General features: G+C 41.0%; 1 protein-coding gene across 3 annotated transcripts in view; it reads right to left on the reverse strand.

Moving 5' to 3' along the window:
* SLC6A15 (solute carrier family 6 member 15) overlaps positions 1–20995 on the reverse strand; it is a 41537-nt gene that overhangs the window by 5975 nt on the left and 14567 nt on the right. For all 3 annotated transcript variants that reach the window (XM_081926585.1, XM_081926586.1, XM_081926587.1), the window contains exons 2-6: positions 17784–18262; positions 13445–13602; positions 11836–11962; positions 6680–6861; positions 3127–3237 (exon numbers count right to left, since the gene is read on the reverse strand). In XM_081926585.1, coding sequence (XP_081782711.1) covers positions 3127–3237; positions 6680–6861; positions 11836–11962; positions 13445–13602; positions 17784–18072 — 867 coding nt within the window. In that variant the 5' untranslated portion in view covers positions 18073–18262. The remainder of the gene's footprint in view (positions 1–3126; positions 3238–6679; positions 6862–11835; positions 11963–13444; positions 13603–17783; positions 18263–20995) is intronic.

Genomic DNA, 20995 nt, shown 5'->3' on the forward strand with positions numbered 1-20995 from the left:
AGCAAATGTTTCAGCTTTACAAAACTTTCTAAATAATCTCCTAAATCTTTTCCACAGTTAAAACGAGATTTTTCTGTACTATAAAGTATAATTAAAAACATTTAGACAGGAAACTTTCTCCACTGAAACACTACACAGTGCCACAGATGAGGCAAATCATCACCGTACAGTTATAGCAAAGTTTGCTCACTAGATGGTGCTAAATATACATACTTCATTCTGTTTGAATTTCCACTGGAGGTTAACTGGGATGTCATCCTTCTATATGCCCACTGCTTTGAAGAAATCTAACTAAGGCTTGGGGAATTATACATGTAATTGGAAAAGCTCTCCCTAGCAATTTTGCCCTAAATGAGAAGTTTAGAGGAATGGTTTAAACCTTCCCTCCATATCTAGAGTCCTCATGAAATCTTCCTGCCTTCCTATGCAATTAAAATTAGGGAGGGGTGCCCATTATCACTATAGGCAATCTTGATACACCATGCTTCTTGGTGTTATTACCACTAATCACATCTTTAATGTCACATGTAGTTAGGCCCCAGGTTTCTGGGCCCTGGGGCAGAGGAATGGAAGGGGTGTTGATAGAGGTTGCTTTGCAAATTCTTACCAATTTTTTTTTGTTTGCTTGACCCTTTCAGGGGCAAGCAGCAAAAGGTCAGAAACATTCTTTGTTTCTCTCCTTCTTGAAGACAATGGAGAGGGAGAAGGAGCTACTTTGAACTCCTTGGTGGAAAGGTGGGATCTAAATGTAATCATAAGTAACTAGAAGGAAAAGCAGCATTTTGTCAAGGAAGCAGTTTACCCAATGGATTTTGCGATCAGCTCTGTCTGCCAAAAGACCATTACTTCTCTGTAAACCTGTCCACACAAAACTACTTGTTTAAGGTGTGCATAGAAAATGTGAAAGAAAAAAATTCTTACATACTGTCAGGGGTTCCCATCTACAGAGGGATTAGCAAGATCTCAGTTCAATCCAGCTGCGGCTTGAGACTTCCCGTGTGACTTTTCCTAAATCTCTTAATCATTCTCTGGCTTAGTTTTTCATCATTAAGACATGAGTAATGCTCCCAGTCTTCTACCATGTATTTGTCTACAGGGAAGGGAGTGTCTTTTTAACAGACACTTGTGGCTACTTTGTATGAATGATCTTGACTAAGGACTTGTGAGTTTTCCACAACAGAAACTAGAAGTTAGTGAGTAAAACCAACCATTTGAACACACAAGTAGATTTTATAACTTCCCAACAGAACAAGATTTCCAGTGCAGCCTCATTCATGTCTGCTCAAAGTAAGCTCCACTGTGTTCAATGGGCCTTATTCCCAGATTACAAGTGGGGAACCTGTGACCCTCAAGAGTTTTTTGGGCACATATTAGCCCCAGCCAGTATGACCAATGCTCAGGAATGAGGAGGACTGTAGGCCAGCAACATCTGGAGGGCTACAGGTTCCCTGCTCTAGAGTCTTGCCATCATTTTATCGTGCTGTCCTCTTCTGGACTGTGGAAGTGGAATGGTCTCCCTAGAGAGGTTGTGGACTCTCCTTCCTTGGAGGTTTTTAAGCAGAGGTTGGATGGCCATCTGCCAGGGATACTTTAGTTGAGATTCCTGCATTACAGAGGGTTGGAACAGATAATCCTTGGGGTCCCTTCCAATTCTATGATCCTACCTGATGCTTTCACATTAACCCATTTTGTTACAGGACAGAGAACACATAAGCCTTTGCGTATGCAGGAGTGTGTGCACGTAGGTGAATAAGCACGAAACTGAGTTGTGAGGCACATGTGGCTTCTAAACAGTGCAACTGAAAATCCTGATTTCTTCAATAAATGCTGTAAATTAAGAGAAAATGTTTCTAGAATGTATGTAATGTGGGAGCATAACTTGACCCTTCCCCTTTGGCAAAGTCAATGAGATTGTTGTTTGAGTGGATTTTGACATGCTAAACCTGTTTCATGAACGATGCAGGAAGCCTCCATATTCTAAACTAAATATGAAGCCACTCACGCTATGGTCAGGGGAGTTCAATCAGTCATTGGTCACGAGGTGAACATGGCCAAGTCACTACCTTTCAGCCTACCTCACAGATTGTTATGAGGATAAAATGGTATGGGGAGCAGATCCATGAAAACTACCTTGAACTTCTTGGGTATTGAAATATAATAAATAAAACATCACATCCTTTTTGGCCAAGATGAGGTGGGGCAGCCATTGTGGAGAGTGAAATTATGAGATGAATGCTGAGAAAAGGAAGAATTGTTGGATAGGAATTTTCCAAGAGGGTACTGCACGGAGGCAGAGGCTTTGTGTTTTATGAGTCATGCTGTGGGTCACTTTTGATATGCCCCTCTTAGAATCTTTGTCCAGCACTAGCACAGGAAGCACTTAGCACCAGAGGTGAATGACTATGCCTGGCATAAGCAACTGTCTGTAGAACCATATTCCAGACTGTTGAATTAGTTACCCCATGCTACCCTACTATGTAATCCCAATCAGATTGACTGGATATGTTTATGGAAGAAGTGGGGGTTGTAATCTGAAGTAGGTTTCCTACAAACACACACACACACACACACACGAAGCAGCTTTCCTGTTGTGTGATCCCGCACCACTGGAATGGGTGTGAATAAAGTCGCTGTGCAGACAGTGCTAACTGGGTAGAAAAGTCCCTATTCCCTGTGGGCTGAGACTTCGGCAGTGTAGACATTACCAGCTTAAAGCATAACTAGGCTGTTCCTTTTCTCAATTCAGATCTAAACTCTTAAGTGGGAAATGCATCAAAATGCAGTACCTCATTTTTTTAAAAAAGGACATATAACTGGATAGATATAGAATGTGGCTAACAACCTGTGTACACTGCTTCCCAAACCAGTTATGGGAGTGTATTTGATGCAGCGTAAATGGTAGTATGTACACAGCCTTGGTTTGAATGGTGTAAAAAGGATGAGATTTTTATTTACTTTTTTGTTAATGGAGCTTATGTTGTACAGCAGATACACACCAACTCAGTTGACTTGTTCCACCTAACTGCAATATAATCTGATCTTGAAACAAGAGTTCATGCAAACTATTCAGGCATGAAACAAATGTCAAAAGCAATCAAACATAATAGGCAGAAACCAAGTACATACCTTAGGTGTAAACATGTGACGAATGCCATCCAGTGATCCATTTAAGAGCAGCCCTCTGATTAGAAAGCATATAAGTACCACATAAGGGAAAAGGGAGCTAAAGTACATTATCTGAAAAATACGAAAGGAATGTTAAAATAAAACCCATTAATGGCCCTTGTCTTCCACAGTCTAACCACATCCGTAGTGCATTCAGAAACCTAAGGTCATCTGACATTCCCAAAGCCTGGCATGGGTACTGTGTGCTTGCTTCAGAGATCTGAAGAATTGCAGAATTATAGCTTGTGGAGCCATTGCTCTTGTTTATCAGAATAAACAAATCATGTGAAGTAAGAAATATTTTGAAACACTTTGAAGTATACCATGCCACTTGTGGTGCTGTTAAGAAAGGGACTTCACCATGAAAGGATATGAGTGCATTTTAGTGATTTGGCCATGTATTTGACCAATGCATTATTTGCAACAACTCCTCCTTGTTTTCTGACCAAGGCTCCAACTTTATTCAAATACTCAACAGGAAAAGGAGGATCCTTGCGTTGTATTCAGCACATCAACATACATGTAAAGCACAATTTGCACATTGGGAGTGAACACCAGGAATGTGTCCCTTGACCCCTTTCCCTTCCCATTCCTACCTTTCTAGAGTTGTTTCATGCAAGATGGATAACAACCAGGGCTAAAATAAACCACCGCTCCCTGAGGAGTTGGAATCATGGTTCAAAGTGGGACATTGTAGTTATGAGGGAATAATGTTTGCATTTTACTATGGCTTGCTTCAGTGAACATGTAAATTGTAGTGACAGTTAATACAAGGAAGGGAAAGGAAATTGTTGCTGAGATGGGAAAGCAATATGCATCCAAAGAGTGGCACACAGGAGCCTCTGGGTTAAATCTAAGGCCACATCCACACCATACATTTAAAACACTATTATAACATTTTAACGGTAATGGGTTCCCCCTAAGAATCCTGGGAACAGTAGCTTGTTAAGGATGCTGATAATTGTAAGGAGACCCCTATTTCCCTCAGAGCTACAATTCCCAGAGTTCCCTGTAGAAAGCGTTTAATGAACCACTTTGGAAATTATAGTTTTGAGAGGGGAATAGAGGGTTTCCTAGCGACTCTTAACAAGCAGCACTTCCCAGGGCTGAGGTGGGGGGAGCTGTGATATCATGGTGCTTTAAATATATGCTGCAGATGTGGCCCCAATTTCCCTTTGTTTAATGGAGGGAATCTTGTTCCAACAGTAGGATGCCTTCTGTCAGGGGAAGGAAGCTTTGGATCCAAGACTGTGGCTAAGTATTTTGTTCTGAGCTGAAATCCTTTAACTCTGCTTTGTGTTACAAACAGGGAATTTCAGAGTTAAGGCTCTTGTGACTCTGAGGATGGAAGGCGTGGGAAGAAACTTGATATTATAATCACCACCTGGTAAAAAAGATATTTAAAAAGTCTGCCTTTTGAGTCTTATCATCATCATAAAACAACAACAACAATTTTGTACTGGCTATATTTTAGTTAAGAAAATAAAATAATAACAGTAATAATAAGAAACCATTTCTGTACCAGAAGTTATATTATAAGAGTTTAGCAACTGTTCCACCACAATCTCTTATATAAACTAATAATCTGGGAAGATGAAATTGAGAAGCTGAATTTGTAGGGATGTGCAATACAGTGGTGCCCCGCAAGACGGAAAACCCGCTAGACAAAAGGGTTTTCCGTTTTGGAGGCGCTTCGCAAAACGAATTTCCCTATGGGGTTGCTTCGCAAGACAAAAAAATCTTGCGAGTTCCTACGGGTTTTTTCCGCTTTCCCCCCCCTTTTCCTAAGCCGCTAAGTCGCTTAACAGCTGATCCGCTGATAAGCCACTTAACAGCTGATCGCTAAAAGCCGCTAATAGCGCTAATCCGCTAAGCTGTCAATGGGCTTGCTTCGCAAGACGAAAAACCCGCTAGACGAAGAGAATCGCGGAACAGATTTTTTTCGTCTTGCGAGGCACCACTGTAGTATACATCCCCACATGGGGATTTAGTTCCATGAAAGTAAGGTTGCATTGTACAGTCACGAGTCTTGGATCTAATGGAAGGGACACATAATGTGTAAGCTACACTAAAAATGAAGCTTGTGAAAGAAAATTTCCCAGTGAATTGTGCTTATCTGAAGCACCATGTGGGAAAAAAATCTGCTTTTATTTGCCACTAGTTTTATTATACCACATTCTGGCAGGACTCAGTCCTCTAGCCCTAAGGGAAGGTGGCCATGACAAGAGTTCCCATGTGAGTATTTTCGCCCAACTCATTCTGTGAAGACATCACTCATTTGACTGGTGAGTCAGGACCATTTGCAGAAAGAAGAATCAGGGCAGGGTATGTATGACTTCCCTGGCAAACTCCTATCTTCAATCTGGGACATGTCACAGCAAAAGTACATCAAAGAAAGTATAGTATCTGCACATTCCATAAAGAGCAACCCCTCCCTCTGCATCTCCTATTGCAATAGAAACAAACAAACAAAAAAGCCAATCCTAAGCTTTAAGTAAACTGTCACATGGTCCAAAACAGTCGTTAGATGGATCAAACATCAGGCATGTGTATTAGCAATTTAGAAACTGGCAAATGGCAAATGAAAAGTAGGTGCAGAGACTGTGGAGGCTCACTCTGTATGAAATTATCTTCAGATCAATTTTATCATTCTTACCTTGATCCCCAGAAAATTATGGTTGCATGGAATGTGCAATGAGAAAGGTGCAATAGGGCTGGACATTTTTGTGTGCAAATGCTGCTGGGGATTCTACTCATCTTGACCCTCTGCTTCCCCTTATGCCCTATGTGGTTAGCTCTGGCTCCAATGCTGAACTCACATCTCCACTGCTTCTGCTTTTCTTCCAGAGCAACCATGCCTCTGAAAACCAGGCCTCTATCCTTGCCTCATCCAATGCCTCTGCTGCTCTGGGCTCTCATTTCTCACAAGCCTCCCATACACAATTGGTATGATCAAATGCTTTTTAATGTCCATTTCTCCACTTGCAGACCACATGAAGAATCACAGTCTAGCATGTGGCTCCCTGTCTTCCTTTTAGGTGTCTCCTTTGGGCATTGACATCCTGAACACTTAATCTTTGACACTTGGCCTGGCATTTTGTTTCATGGACGCAGTCCAGATCCAGAAACAGAAATCCATCCTGAGAAAGCCAACTACAAATCCCATTTCTTTGTTGTGTTTTCTTCCTTTTTCTTTTTTAATTACACACCAAGATGCAATTATAAGAATTATCTATGGCAAATGAAAACAAAACAAAGGTTCTCATACCGCAACACTCCCTCTCTTTTTATCCAAGTATGGTTTCTGTATTTAATAGACTACGATCTTAATGTTGATGTGCCAACATTTCTCCACTGGAGAGATTACAGAAAAGCATGGTGAGTCATGCTGCCAGCCTTTCCATGCAAACTTTATGGGAGGATAGACAAAGGGGTGTGGTGGAGAAGAATTCAGGTGGCAAATGTGAAGAAGACTTAAATCAGTTTTAAAGAAAACAAAAAAGGAATTACTCACTTTGCCTGAAGACTGGATCCCTTTAATCATTGCTAGGCACACCATAACCCAAGCAGCCAGCAAGCAGATCGTCATTTTCCAGTTTAGACCTCCACTCTCTGAGATAGAGTTGGAAATATTGAGTGCTTCTCTGTACCAGTAATACGTTGTTGCAGAGCTTTTTTCACACTCTGGCTCCACAACTGATCAGAAAAGGAAAAGGCAATCTAAAATATTAATTGGATCCTAAATAGAAAGCAACATGTAGACAGTTCTACAAAGCATTCTAATCCCTATAATTTGTTATCATGGTACTGCCACTTGTGGCTTATCCAGGCACACACATTGGAAAGTGCTGGTCAAGTGCTTTGGTTTTTTCCATTCTTTTGAATCAGTACAGCACCACATCTGCAGGTATGCTATCTTGGCTGGGGTCTTTTTAATTTTTAGCCTTCATGGAATATGTCCATATTGTAAACTGACAAGGCGCACACAAGAAGATATCACTGGTGCCCAGGACCAATATCAGCACCTAGAGTTTTCAGGGGAGCTGCCAGGGCCCACCCCCAATGCCTGCTCTGCCACCTCCCCTTTATCTATTTTTTCTTGGTCCAAACCTGAGCAGTGCTGATTAAAAGGATCTAGACACTTGTAAGTTTCCATGTTGAATCTGGCAAGGCATTATTCTGAAGAATTGGGGGAAATGAAAATGGTGTCGTCAGTCAACTGCTCAGTGTTGTGCAGACAAACTTGTGAGGGCCCATTGACAGAGGAAGGGAGCCTACGAGAGGATAGTTTGACTGGGCCCTGCCTCATATCTGGAATTAGTACTTTTAAGGGATCTATAAAAAATGAGATTAGCACATACAATTTGTAATGTAGGAATGAGGAAAGCTGCAGCTGCTATAATTCCCTCTTCTGCAGAACTTTTGAAATAGTTCTAGAAGTTCTTAATGTTTTTAAATAATTTAATTTTTAGAAGGTTTTTTGGGGAAAATTGCATTCCTTTTCTATTCTGCTGTTTGCTACCCTTAGTTGAGGGGAAGGGCTAGATTGAAATGCAATCAATCCATCCATCCATCCATCCATCAATCAATCAATCAATCAATCCAAGAGCCCTGGTCTCCAAAGCAATAAGTCTTCCTACTATGGGACTGTGATCATGACAAACAGGTATAACTGTAATTCTCTAATAAGTGCTTTTTTAAAACCTTGCTACTAAAACAAGACCTTGAGAAGAGTTTCTACATTCATTTACTTGTTGAACAGCAAGACATGTACACTCCATTGGACTTTCAATTACACCACCACTACAACTATTAGCAACAGCAATGTAAGGTAAAGGTAAAGGTACCCCTGCCCGTACGGGCCAGTCGTGTCTGACTCTAGGGTTGTGCGCCCATCTCACTTAAGAGGCCGGGGGCCAGCGCTGTCCGGAGACACTTCCGGGTCACGTGGCCAGCGTGACGAAGCTGCTCTGGCAAGCCAGCACCAGCACCAGCGCAGCACACAGAAATGCCGTTTACCTTCCCGCTATAAAGCAGTACTTATTTATCTACTTGCACTTAGGGGTGCTTTCGAACTGCTAGGTAGGCAGGAGCTGGGACCGAAAGACGGGAGCTCACCCCGCTGCGGGGATTCGAACCACCAACCATGCGATCGGCAAGCCCTAGGCGCTGAGGTTTTACCCACAGCGCCACCCGCGTCCCTTAACAGCAATGTAGCATCATCCATATATATAGTGCTTTCCAAATGATGCATGAACTAGAACAAGAACTATATCAGACTTTGTCAAAGTCCAACCCTATAAATGTTTATTTAGGAATAAGTTCAATTGGGTTCAATGAGACTGTGTCCCAAGCAACTGTGCATAGGTACTGCAGACTTAAAAATTCCACAATGCAACTTTTGTCCAGAAAATGAGAATCCTGTACATCGGAAACTTGATACAGTGTTTATATAAATGCAAATGGTTCTTAAAATGTATTTATTCTGTTAGTACTATATTCTTGAACTCTGTTCCTGCAGGGAATTCCCATTCAGCGAGACCTCAGTTGAGATCCTCTGGAATAAGGAACTTAGCCAAGGGCTGTGATCCTGCTATGATCACGTAAATGTGAGCTTTGCCACTGAATTAAGCACAGGGTAGAGTGCAGCCAATTTTTAAAACCTCTTCCTGAAACTATGTATTTAATGTCAAGTTATTTAGAGAAGGAAAGTCTGTTACTTTACAGTAACCATAATCTCTGTTTGCGCTGGGAACATTTGAGTACTGAGACGTAACACCAAGCTAGCAAGTATCATGTATCTCATAACGAAAATTTGTGCAACAAACTGTCAAGGCAACTTTCAAGGTTGCTGGTATACTGGCTTCAGGCAAAGGAAAAAATATTATTAGAAATGCAATTAAGATTTGTTTCTCTTATTATTTGGAGATCAAGGCATGTGGTCACCAGGAGATAATTAAAGCCTAGAGATAGATTGCATTCTATTATGCTTCATGATATGCCAGAATGGAATTATTTCATTATGGCCATGAGTTATTGCCTAATTCCCATAGATATAAAAGTAGACATAATATAGTCTGATTATTCACAGGTATTTCAATTGTCCTCTTGGGGTTTTTGTGTGTGTTTTTGTGTGTTTTGTTTTTTGCTTAATGTTTAGGGAAATTGAAAAAATAGAATAAGGAAATAATTAGTGTGACATTCAATTACCCTTATTTATGTGCTTAGTGTAAATGTTGATAGAGCAACAGGAAATGTGTAGCACATTACACAAAAACGTTTCAGAACCTGCACCTTTCTGTTTCGAGCAAAAACAATGCAAATGCTACTATTAAAATTAGCTAAGTAAAATTAGAATGTATCTTTTAACCCTGCCCCTGGAGAAACTTTAAATAAAACGTTAATCAATTCATCTGTTTCTGCTTTCAGAATTTTGAACTTTTAAGGACTTTGACTCCAGCTTGGAAATTCCTGTAATGTAAGCATGGGCTTACATTCATAGTGGATTTATGTAGAGACTTTTCTGAACAGATGTGACTATCTCTATTCCTGTTTACTGAACTAAAACCTTAAAAACAAACAAACCATTAGAGTGAGCAATAAATGCTGATGCAGCAGATGACCAATAGCCGAGAAGAGATGCTTGAATGTTACAGCTCTTAACATTTGGTGTAATATAGGTAAAAGAAACCAGTCCTCAGGAAGCCTGAGATCAAAATCCCAGCCTATATGCTGGGATAATGTAGCTGAGACTGACAGCTATTTCAGGCTCATCATTCTGTAAACCAATGATGCAGGTCTATGTAACTGGGACATGTGGCATTTGGGTCATCCCCTGATCAGTGGTGGGCTACCAAGTGACCCCTAGGTTAAAATCATGTTTTGCAAAACATGTACTGTATTTCTGAGTCAGATCCATATTTTTATTTATTTACTGACTTAATAAAATCATTGGCTGGAATTCAATGTCACAATAAGGTGATCATTCTGTCAGGGCAAGCGTTTTGGCTTGTCAGATGGAATGATCCTGCTCTTTCCCACTCACATTATGTTTTGGGGTTCCCCTGCCCCCTGAGCCGATTTTGGGGGTGCAGTGGAAGCCCCATTGCAAAAGCAGAAGCTCTTGCACAGGGCTTCCACTAATGGAATTCACTAGTTCCTAGAATCCTCCCTTTTAGCCACAATTCAAAATCCATAGCATCTCTCCATATTTAAAACAATTTTAAGAATGTTTAAAATATGAAAAACATAATCACGAGTACAGTCGTACCTTGGTTCTCGAATGCCTTGTGACTTGAACGTTTTGGCTCCCGAGCACCGCAAACCCGGAAGTGAGTGTTCCGGTTTAGAAGCTGAACGTCCAACACAGCTTCTGTGGCTTCCGATTGAGTGCAGGAAGCTCCTGCAACCAATCGGAAGCTGTGCTTTGGTTTTCAAATGTTTTCGGAAGTCAAACAGACTTCTGGAATGGATTCCGTTCGAGAACCCAAGTATGACTGTATAATACTAAGAAAAATTTAAATATTTCCATGTCATTTGATTCCTGTCAACCTAATTGGTTGATGTAACCTGCCAGAGGCAAGATCTGGGACTGTCACCTTCAAGAACTTTTCTCAGATCAAAACTGTCATGTTCTTACAACATTCATAAATGTGTGATAACATTCCCTTTATTTAGTTCAAAGTGGCATTTGAAGGTGGTTCCCAAGTATGGGCAGTCAAGATGCTTCTTTGGAGGTCTTTAAGCAGAGGCTTGACAACCATATGTCAGGAGTGCTCTGATGGTGTTTCCTGCTTGGCAGGGGGTTGGACTCGATGGCCCTTGTGGTCTATTCCAACTCTATGATTCTATGATTCTATGGTGTCAGGCCAAGTCAAAATAGACCATTGTGGATGTTCAGAAAGTGTCATCCTTAAGACAAACTCTACCATATCATAATTCTTTGATTTTGCTTTTCTGGCATGCCAAATACTTACTCTCTCTCTCTCTCTCTCTCTATATATATATATATAAAGGTACAATACTTTGTTACAATAACATACAAAATCTACCATAAGTATCTCTGCCAAACTAAACAAATGGAAATGTTTCATTTCCAGTACTTTGAGTTTTAAAACTCCCAATAAGGGGAAATTGAATCAAGGAGCAACTAAATGCACAAGGAAATCAATTAAAGTGCCTATATGTCAAAATAAAGAGTTAGACCACCAACTAAAAAAACCTCTGGTAATATTATGGATTTTTCCCCTTTCTAAATTAGAACATTGTTTATTCTAGCTATCAAGTGTTATTGCTAAGAATCATACTGGAAAAGCAGTATTTTGGGGAAGGATCAATAACTTAATTTAACAATATGAAACATTCCAGTTCAGCATGGTTATACAAAACATAAGTGCTACGGTGCTCAAATATTCTTAATCTAAATGCTAGAGAGTCAGCAAACAATTCACTGGGTTTTGGACCAAAATATTTGCTTTCAGTGATTTCCTCTTTAGTTTGCTTGGTTTTTGTACTCTGTAGCATTTTTAAAACTTCTAAAATGTTTTCTAATAGAGGGTAGAAGGGAGGGGAAGGAAGGAAGGAAGGAAGGAAGGAAGGAAGGAAGGAAGGAAGGAAGGAAGGAAGGAAGGAAGGAAGGAAGGAAGGAAGGTTAATACACTGGATGCTTACAAGTATGTGAAGAATTTTTCACCAAAGGACATTGGTCCCATGGCAACGGGTGCTGAAAGGACTGAGAAAAGTAAAACAAACTCCATCCAATGATGACATTGTAGTATAGGGCCACAAAAAAGCATACCTGTGGGAAAAGTAAAATCTTTTCAGAAGCAATTTTCCTAGTATTGGCATAGAAAATAACATTTTTAACATGGCTCTCTAATTGCCAAGTTCTATTATCTGATGCAGGAACAAACACCAACTTTGGAAAGAACATGTTGAAGTCTCGATGCATCATTTATACCAGGCATCCCCAAACTCGGCCCTTCATCTGTTTTGGGACTACAATTCCCATCATCCCTGACCACTGGTCCTGTTAGCTAGGGATGATGGGAGTTGTAGGCCCAAAACATCTGGAGGGCTGAGTTTGGGGTTGCCTGATTTAGACACACTCTTCTGCCATGGGGCTGCCTGAAGCAAGTTGCTTCATCACATCTTGTGGTAGGACCAGGCCTAAGTCATGAGCTTACAGTGTGCCATAAGGGTGGGAAGCCTCAGGCCCAGGAGCTAAATGTAGCCTCCAAACCACTCTGTCTGGCAGTCAGAACTCTCCTCATGACAAAACAAACTCTTTCCAACCATTGAACTTCACTGGCCCTGCTTCAAACCCTAAGCGTTCCCCCCCCCCTTCCTAGCTGGATATCCTTGCTTTTCTAGATAGAGGACAGGAAGGGGTACATGGCAATGTATACATACTAGCCTATGATACAAAAGTAAAATTACAGTTGTTACTCTGCCTTTGTCTCCGCTCTGCCACTGGCTTTTTGCCTCAGCACAAACCAAGGAGCTAAAAGAGATTTTCAATCTATTATAACGATTGCATGACCAGATAAATACACTTTAAAAGATAGGCGGCATCTGCAGATTCCAAACATTTTATGTGCATTTCCTCTGTTTTAAAGTTCTATTCCCTTCTTGCTAAGAGGTGCCATCAGCACTGGCATTCCACCAGCTCCTGAAAACACACTTGTTTAGGCAAGCCTTCCCCTGAACTTGAGTTTCCTGATCTAATTGTTTTAGTATTTTTAAAACTGCTTTAATGGTTATTCTTTTTAACTGGCTTGTTTTACTGTGTATTTTAGTTATGTATGGAATTTATCATTGATGTTATACTTGTAAACCACTTTAGAAGCCATTTGGGCATGTAAGCAGTATAGAAATAGATAAATGATCTTTTTTAGCACCTTACCTGCTTAACCCAGCCTTCTCCAACCTGTTACTTCCATTTGTTTTGGACTACCGTTCCCACCAACCACATGCAACTTTGACAGTGTCCAAGAATTATGAGAGTCATAGCCTAAAACATCTGAAGGGCACAAATTCAGGGAGGCTTCTGTAGTCTAAACAAGTGGCATACCAGCTAATTAGTTTCATAGTTATGTGGGCACTGAGACAGATCCCTTCCTTAGTTTTAATATATAAATCTTAGGTACTCTGCAAATCACAGAGCTAATCCTTCAGCATATTAGCTCCTTTTTAAAATAAAAAGGTATTTGGAAAACTCACGGTATGCACGAAGGCTTGGGAAACAGGTCACATTACCTACTACGCAAGCAGTACTTACTACACAGCTTGCAAATCCAATTCCACCAAGCTTGGGGCTGATATAATTCCATACTCCAATGCTTCCACGCCGAATTCTCTGACCCACTGAAAGCTCCAAGAAGAAAAGAGGTATGCCAATGACCAGCAGCAAAATTAAATATGGCACAAGATAGGCACCTGTCAAACCAAGAAGATGTTGAGAAATATTGAGATTACAGAAATGTATTTCAGAAAGGAGTGCAGAACAATTTGCATAAATATCTGTTATGGTGGTGTTTGCATATAACCATCAAGCAGAGTTGCAAAGGCTGGAACAAAGGCTGTACAAACTAATAGGTGGATGCAATAAGCTATCTCCAGTATCAAGGCCTGAAAATCAAAATCACTTTAGGAGTCAGTGTAGCTCAGTGATATCGAGGAAATGTGTAGAACATTGTAGTGTGGTGGACTTGGCATTGAAAGAAGAACATATAATTAATGAGTGAGGTATGTGGACAAATTACTGGTGGAAAGGGCTTGTAAACAAGGCCCTGCAGTATAATCTTCATCTTGAGTTCCTCAAAGCAGACCGGTGTGTATCCTTCCTTGTCCAGGTGACCAATCAGCACTCCAGAGACATGCCTGGCTATAATATTGGCTGTAGGGACTCTGATCAGGAATAGCTACTGCTCTGGGTCTGAAGGACAAGAAGATGCCACCTTACCCATTATTTACCCATTTTTTATATGGGAAAGCAACTCTTTTCATGTCAATCTATATCTTACTCTTTCAAGATTTTATTTCCTCTCAAAGACTCAATATTCATTTTTCATTAACAACCAGATGTTTGGAAATTAAGCAACAAATTCATACATTTTAAAGCACTCTGTTGTGCGTGCATGTGACCTTTGTCTAAATTTTGCCAAAGAAAGCCTGATGGTGCTACATTTTCCATGTGAATTCAGGATCTGAAAGGGAGGTGATTATTTAATCAGCTCTCCCAACATTCTATATCTTCTTTGAATGCCCTGCTTCTTTGAATGCCCTGACTACCTAAAGCAAACATCTGCAACCCTGGTGCCCTCTAGAGGTTGTTGGTCTACACCAGTCACGGCCAAACTTGGCCCTCCAGCTATTTGGGGACTGCAACTCCCATCATCCCTAGCTAACAGGACGAGTGGTCAGGGATGATGGGAACTGTAGTCCCAAAACAGATGGAGGGCCAAGTTTGGCCATCACTGGTCTACACCTTCCATCATCCCTGACCAATGGTCATGGTGGCTGCATCTGATGGAAGTTGGGATTCCAACATCTGCAGGGCACTAAATTAGGGAAGGTTGATCCCAAATATGTTGAGTACAGGGCACACAGCTATTTTTGTCATGGTGTTAATTTTATGGGATGCCCTGCTAAATAGAAATGCACCAGGCACCATCACTGCTTCCTTTGGTAGGTAGCCGACAGCTAGACTGGTGACTGGGAGCGGCCGCTGAGACCATATAACACCGGTCTTGAAAGACCTACATTGGCTCCCAGTACGTTTCCGAGCACAATTCAAAGTGTTGGTGCTGACCTTTAAAGCCCTAAATGGCCTCGGTCCAGTATATCTGAAGGAGTGTCTCCTCCCCCATCGTTCTGCCCGGACACGGAGGTCCAGCTCCAAGGGCCTTCTGGCAGTTCCCTCACTGCGAGAGGCCAAGTTACAGGGAACCAGGCAGAGGGCCTTCTTGGTAGTGGCGCCCGCCCTGTGGAACGCCCTCCCATCAGATGTCAAAGTGATAAACATCTACCTGACATTCAGAAGACATCTGAAGGCAGCCCTGTTCAGGGAAGTTTTTAATATGTGACATTTTAGTGTATCTTTCATCTTTGTTGGAAGCCGCCCAGAGTGGCTGGGGAAACCCAGCCAGATGGGTGGGGTACAAATAATAAATTACTACTATTATTATTATTATTATTATTATTATTATTATTATTATTATTATCTATTTCAGCTGTTATTTTCAGACACTGCTTTTCATATGGATCTCTTGATCACTGTTGTTTCAATGGATCTTGCTTTTTATGTAGTTTTAGCAGCTGTTCACCGCTAACTATTCAAAGCAATCACTGCTGGAAATAATATTGTGGGGAGACAAGCTTAGCTGTGGATGTTTTGACAAGTTACTGTCTTGTGCATGCACATGCACTCACCCTTTGACAACTGCATCATATGGAAATAATGGTGCCAACCTGCTTGCTGAGATAATGTAGGGGAAATCACTTTGGCAGTAGAGGCCTTCATGTTGCATTACATAAAAAGCTGTGATGCTTCTTCAGTGGAAGGCTGATTGTAGTAGTCTGCCACCTTCCCTACCACCATGGGGTAAAAAACACTAATTTGAAGCTTTTGCTTTCGATTTTCAGACTCCCATATTAGTGTTATACTGAGGAATCATTGCAGTTTGTTAACTCAAGCAGCAGGATGGCCCTTCCTGGATCTTCTTGTGAGTAAGTAACCCTGTGACGCATTGGCTCGCAATTCCTGTGCTGTTTCATTACAATTCCTGTGCTGCTGAACTACAGCATGTGCCAGAGTAACAGAAGTGTTCGCTGGGGTAAGCAGGGCCAAACTCAAGAGAGTTTGTCCTTTCTTCTTCTGCTGAAAATGGACTGCTTCAAACATGAAGAGAGAATGATCAAAACGTTCTAGGATCAACTCTCTAATAATAACGTGGTTGGTTGTACCCAATCCTAGCCCTACTCACTAAAATTAATGGACCTAAGTTAGTCATGTTGATTAATTTCAATGGGTCTACTCTAAAGCTGGAATTGACACAATACTTCCCATGGATTAGATATTTAGTTGCTATATTCCAGTATTTGTAATGTAAAAATAAATGTGCTTTCTTTCTACATGCCTGCATGCATTGCTCCGATATCCAGGCACATATTTTTTTTCCACATATTCACATTGCAAACCAAGCAACATGATCTGCAAATGTCCCCATTTGAAGAAATGACAGGGCAAGCCAGTAATTATGAGAAATCCAATAACTCTGAAGAGCAACAGGAAGTTTAGGAGGCTGTTTTGCAGCTACAGGAAGAATAATTGCCAGTAATTTGCAAGACAAACTGAAGTTCATATATTGGCAAAGAAAAGAAATGCCAAATCAATTGTAAAGCTTTGAAAATGCACGGGGGGGGGGGGGGGAATCAATTATAGAAATAATTTTAGCAGCATATCCTAACGTGTTTTTTTTTTAACTTTCTCTCTCCACCCTACAACTCTGGGAGCTAATTCAGGGCTGGGGGCAACCCCAATTTGTTCTTTGGTGCCAAAAACTGCTGTGGACAGTGTGCAGATTTAGAATCAATTGTAGCATATCCATGGCAGCAGCACTAAAATTAAGGCTACAATCCTGCATTGCAGCTTGTTTCTGAATAAATGTAAATCTGATTAGTGTTGAATTTGTTCATTAAGTAACTTTATGTCCGTTCTTTACTTGTGCTATGGATTAGTAGCAGTTGCTGTTAGCTGTTTTACTCCAGATCCCACATGGCATTGGGGACACCTTTTAATCCAGAATGATAGATTTGTGTGCTCCGGTATAAAATCACTTAATTCAAGAAACTTGGAAGGCTCAACCTGTGATCAATCCTTTGCCTTCAGCTGATGAATTGATTAATTTACTTAATTGAAGCAAAAAGCATGTTAACAGTGCCAATCTGTGGTCTAGAAAAAAACTTATCAAATGATAAGTTATTTTTAGGAATGATTTAAACAAGAACAGAAAATATTTTTCCTTGAAAGAGATGTATCCAGTGTCTAGAAAGAGATCCTGATACTTACATGATACCTGCTGTGATTCTGATACTTATCAGCCCCCCATTGCTGCTATTTGCATTTTTTTTTAAGTGTGCCCTAAATGCAAATATTTAGAGTGCAGATTAAAAAAAAAAAACTTCAAATATAAGGTTAGCATACAATCCAAGTTCCACTAGAAAACCCATTGAGGAGCCAGAGGAAGTGAAATTAGTGGTTCCCCACCAGCAAAAAAAGTATGTATGCCAATGGGTAAGTCCCTTGGCCCACAGAAATAGCCCAACCCTCTATCTGGCGCTGGCATAGTTAATGCCCTCCAATTATAGCCAATGGAAAGGAATAAGCTCCCCCATTCCTGCCCTGCCCATAGCAAACCTGTAGGGCAACAGTGGTGGTAGGAACTTTACCCCCACCATATATGTCCAGAAGGATTGTTCTGCTGATGTTACATCTGGTTTGTGTCTGGGAGACAGCATAGATTACTATAACAGTAAAAATGGGATTCACAGACTACAGGGACCAACAGTCACAATCTTTACATAACCAAAGTCAACGAGCAAATATAGAGCCTTACCTCCGCCATTTTTTTGGCACAGATAAGGAAATCGCCACACATTCCCCAAACCTACAGAAAATCCAACTTGTGCCAGAATATACTGAAGTTTGCTGTTCCAAGCTGGTCTCTCATCTTCCACGTCAGATCCCTCTTCCACATCTACATCTTTTTCGTCCGAGTCATTAACCGACAGCTCGCTTTTCTTGAAAGCGTCTTCCACAGAGTCTTCGTTTGATAGGAGATCCTTAACTGACTCGATGACATCATCATCTATTTCTCGTTTAACCACTTTGCTGTTCTTAGGCATTTGCAATAAGGAATAATGTCAGATCACGTTCTCTTCAGACAGGCTATCCAGCCTCAGTTGCTATCTCTGTTCTGCCAAGTCAAAAATATCTGAATGTTTGCTTGAACTGGTTAAGTGAAGGAAGTGTCAACAATGTCCCTTGTGCAATGTAATCAAGATGTTTGCAATTGCTTGTTGTTAACATAAATACCTGTGAAAAAACAAGTAATCAGATGAGAGTAGAAAAGGGTACTTATCTCATTCTATTTAAAAAAATGATAGTTCTCTTTTGAGTCCTTTTCTTTACCCAAATGATGGCTAAAATATCCATTGCTAATATTTCTTGGCAGCATTATTCCATGAAAATCTCCCAAGATTGCAAAACAAAACATGTAAAAGAATGAAATTTCATTGTTCCCCAGTTCCTTCCCTCTTTCTTCCCCTCAACTCCATATTTCCTACAACAGTAATGTCTCACTCTGAATATGACTGATTTGTTTGAATGGTTCTATGATTAAAACATTGACTCACTCTCTCTCTCTCTCTCTCTCTCTCTCTCTCTCTCTCTCTCTCTCTCTCTATATATATATATATATATATATATAATCTATTGCTACTCATCACAAAAATTTAATAAAAATATATTTTAAAAAATAAAACATTCTGTGATAAATCTGAGAAACAAATGACCCAAGATTGTGTGATCACATAATTGTCCTACGATGTGTGCAAGAAGAGCTCTTGCATGTAAGGGGGCTTGTGGTGGGGCCTTGCATGTTAGGATAAATGCATCTTAATGGAGCATTCTTAACAGTGGAAATGTCATTTAAAGTTGAAACATATTGCTTTCAACTTCTAGAAAGCCATATGGTGATTCCTATATGAATGTTAATTGAAATGTGTCAGAAGCAAGACCATATTTGGTATACCTTTAATGTATCTCTCCTGGCATTTGTACCATGTGTGAATATTATTAACGTGTACATGAATAATTTTAAATCACAAGACAATGTAAGATTTACATTTCTGTGACAGAATGGGAAATGTGTGAATATTTGATGTCAATTGTGCGAATGCCCCATTTTTTAGATAGGAGGTCGTATATGTAATGTGCTTTAGCAAAATTATTTACTATATGTCATGTCGTGAGAAGCTGCATCTTTACTACAAGTATATTCCTGCAGGCATAGAAGCATTCAAAACCCATGGTAGAATTGACTGGTTATAGCTTTATCACCCTTCATGAGTAAAGGTAAAGAGACCCCTGTTAGGTCCAGTCGCCGACGACTCTGGGGTTGCGGCGCTCATCTCGCTTTACTGGCTGAGGGAGCCGGCATACAGCTTCCGGTTCATGTGGCCAGTGTGACTAAGCCACTTCTGGCAAACCAGAACAGTGCACGGAAATGCTGTTTACCTTCCCGCCGGAGCAGTACCTATTTATCTACTTGCACTTGGACGTGCTTTCGAATTGCTAGGTTGGCAGGAGCAGGGACCAAGCAACAGCAGCTCACCCCGTCGCAGGGATTCGAACCATCAGCCTTCTGATCTGCAAGTGCTAGGCTCTGTGGCTTAACCCACAGCGCCACCCACATCCCATCCTTTATGAGTAGATGTATGCTTTTAAATCTGACTTGTTTTTTATTATTATCTTTCACTGTTCAGAAATGGTACTTTGCAAAAAACCAAATTGGCAATGTTTATATGTTGTCCGAGTCAGAGGCGGAGCGGCACACATGCCGTACACCTGGGGGTGGAGCTAGCTGCCTATGGGGACAGAGCAAGTATCCCAGGAGCACTGCCCGCAGCAAGCGTCCCAGGGGCAAGCCACCCATGGAGAGCATCCCGGGGGGGAGCCACCTGTGGCAAGCATTCCAGGGGGCGCCACCCATGGCAAGCATCCCGGGGGTCAGGGCGGCAATGTCACCCCCCTCAGGGATAACACCCGGGCAAGCCACACACACCCCTTCCTCCACCAGTGGCCCGAGTAGATTCAGAGGTCTGTGTTTGGCAAGAAGAGGTATACTCAAATAACTGCTTCAGCATGTGCTACAAAGAAATCAATACAGTCCAAATGAATAATGGCATAGTTTAACCCACTTTGAGTAGATTTGAAGTAGTTCACAGAGTGTATTGTAGAGAATGTGGGTCAGCTTGCAAAGGGACTGAGGAAGAAAGCTACCTGAATCCGCTCAGCTGAATCCAACTTACATGCTGACAACATTATAACAGCTCAGTCACTAGAGCATGAGACTGTTAATCTCAGGCCCGTGGGGTCAAGCCCCATCTTGGGCAAAAGATTCCTGCAATGCAGGGAGCTGTACTAGATAAGCCACATGGTCCCTGCCAACTCTCCAATTCTATTATCAGTTTGATCATGTGAATTGGTCCTAAGATTATTGACTCTGCCTCATTTAAATTCTTAATGCAGGTCTGCCTTGCATTAAGAACAAGATAATGCATATGGGTAGTCAGATTTCCCAGGGTAACTTTGCAGTTTTACTAAGCAGGTGTTGTGCCCTTCAAGATACAGTCCTGAAACGATGGAAGTTATTTCGTATGATGTGATCTACAGGAATGGTTTTGCAAGTGTTTTGCACTATAAGATTCACCCAATCTTGGCTTTGGAATTTTAGCTCCTTGGATTTCTGAAGAGCTGAATGTTTTCAGGCTTCTTCATCATTTCTACTATAATGACAGGAAAAAGCAAATTAGGCTGTTCCAAGGTCATTCCATTTATCTTCTGGCTTCCAGACCTTAATAATAACTGAAAAGTCTGGCAAGTTTCAGAAGCGGTTAGCAACAACATTTCACCAGCACCTGCCCCTCTAAAATGAAAATCCTGATTCCATTATTTGACTATTTCAAGTAATAAATCTCTATAATAGATAAAGTAGTTTTTAGTCTGAATTACATCAGCCAAGGGAGAATGAATAAAACCTGCCTG

This window comes from Podarcis melisellensis (assembly GCF_964234715.1).
Source record: "Podarcis melisellensis genome assembly, chromosome: 10".
In the NCBI taxonomy this organism is placed as follows: Eukaryota; Metazoa; Chordata; class Lepidosauria; order Squamata; family Lacertidae; genus Podarcis; species Podarcis melisellensis.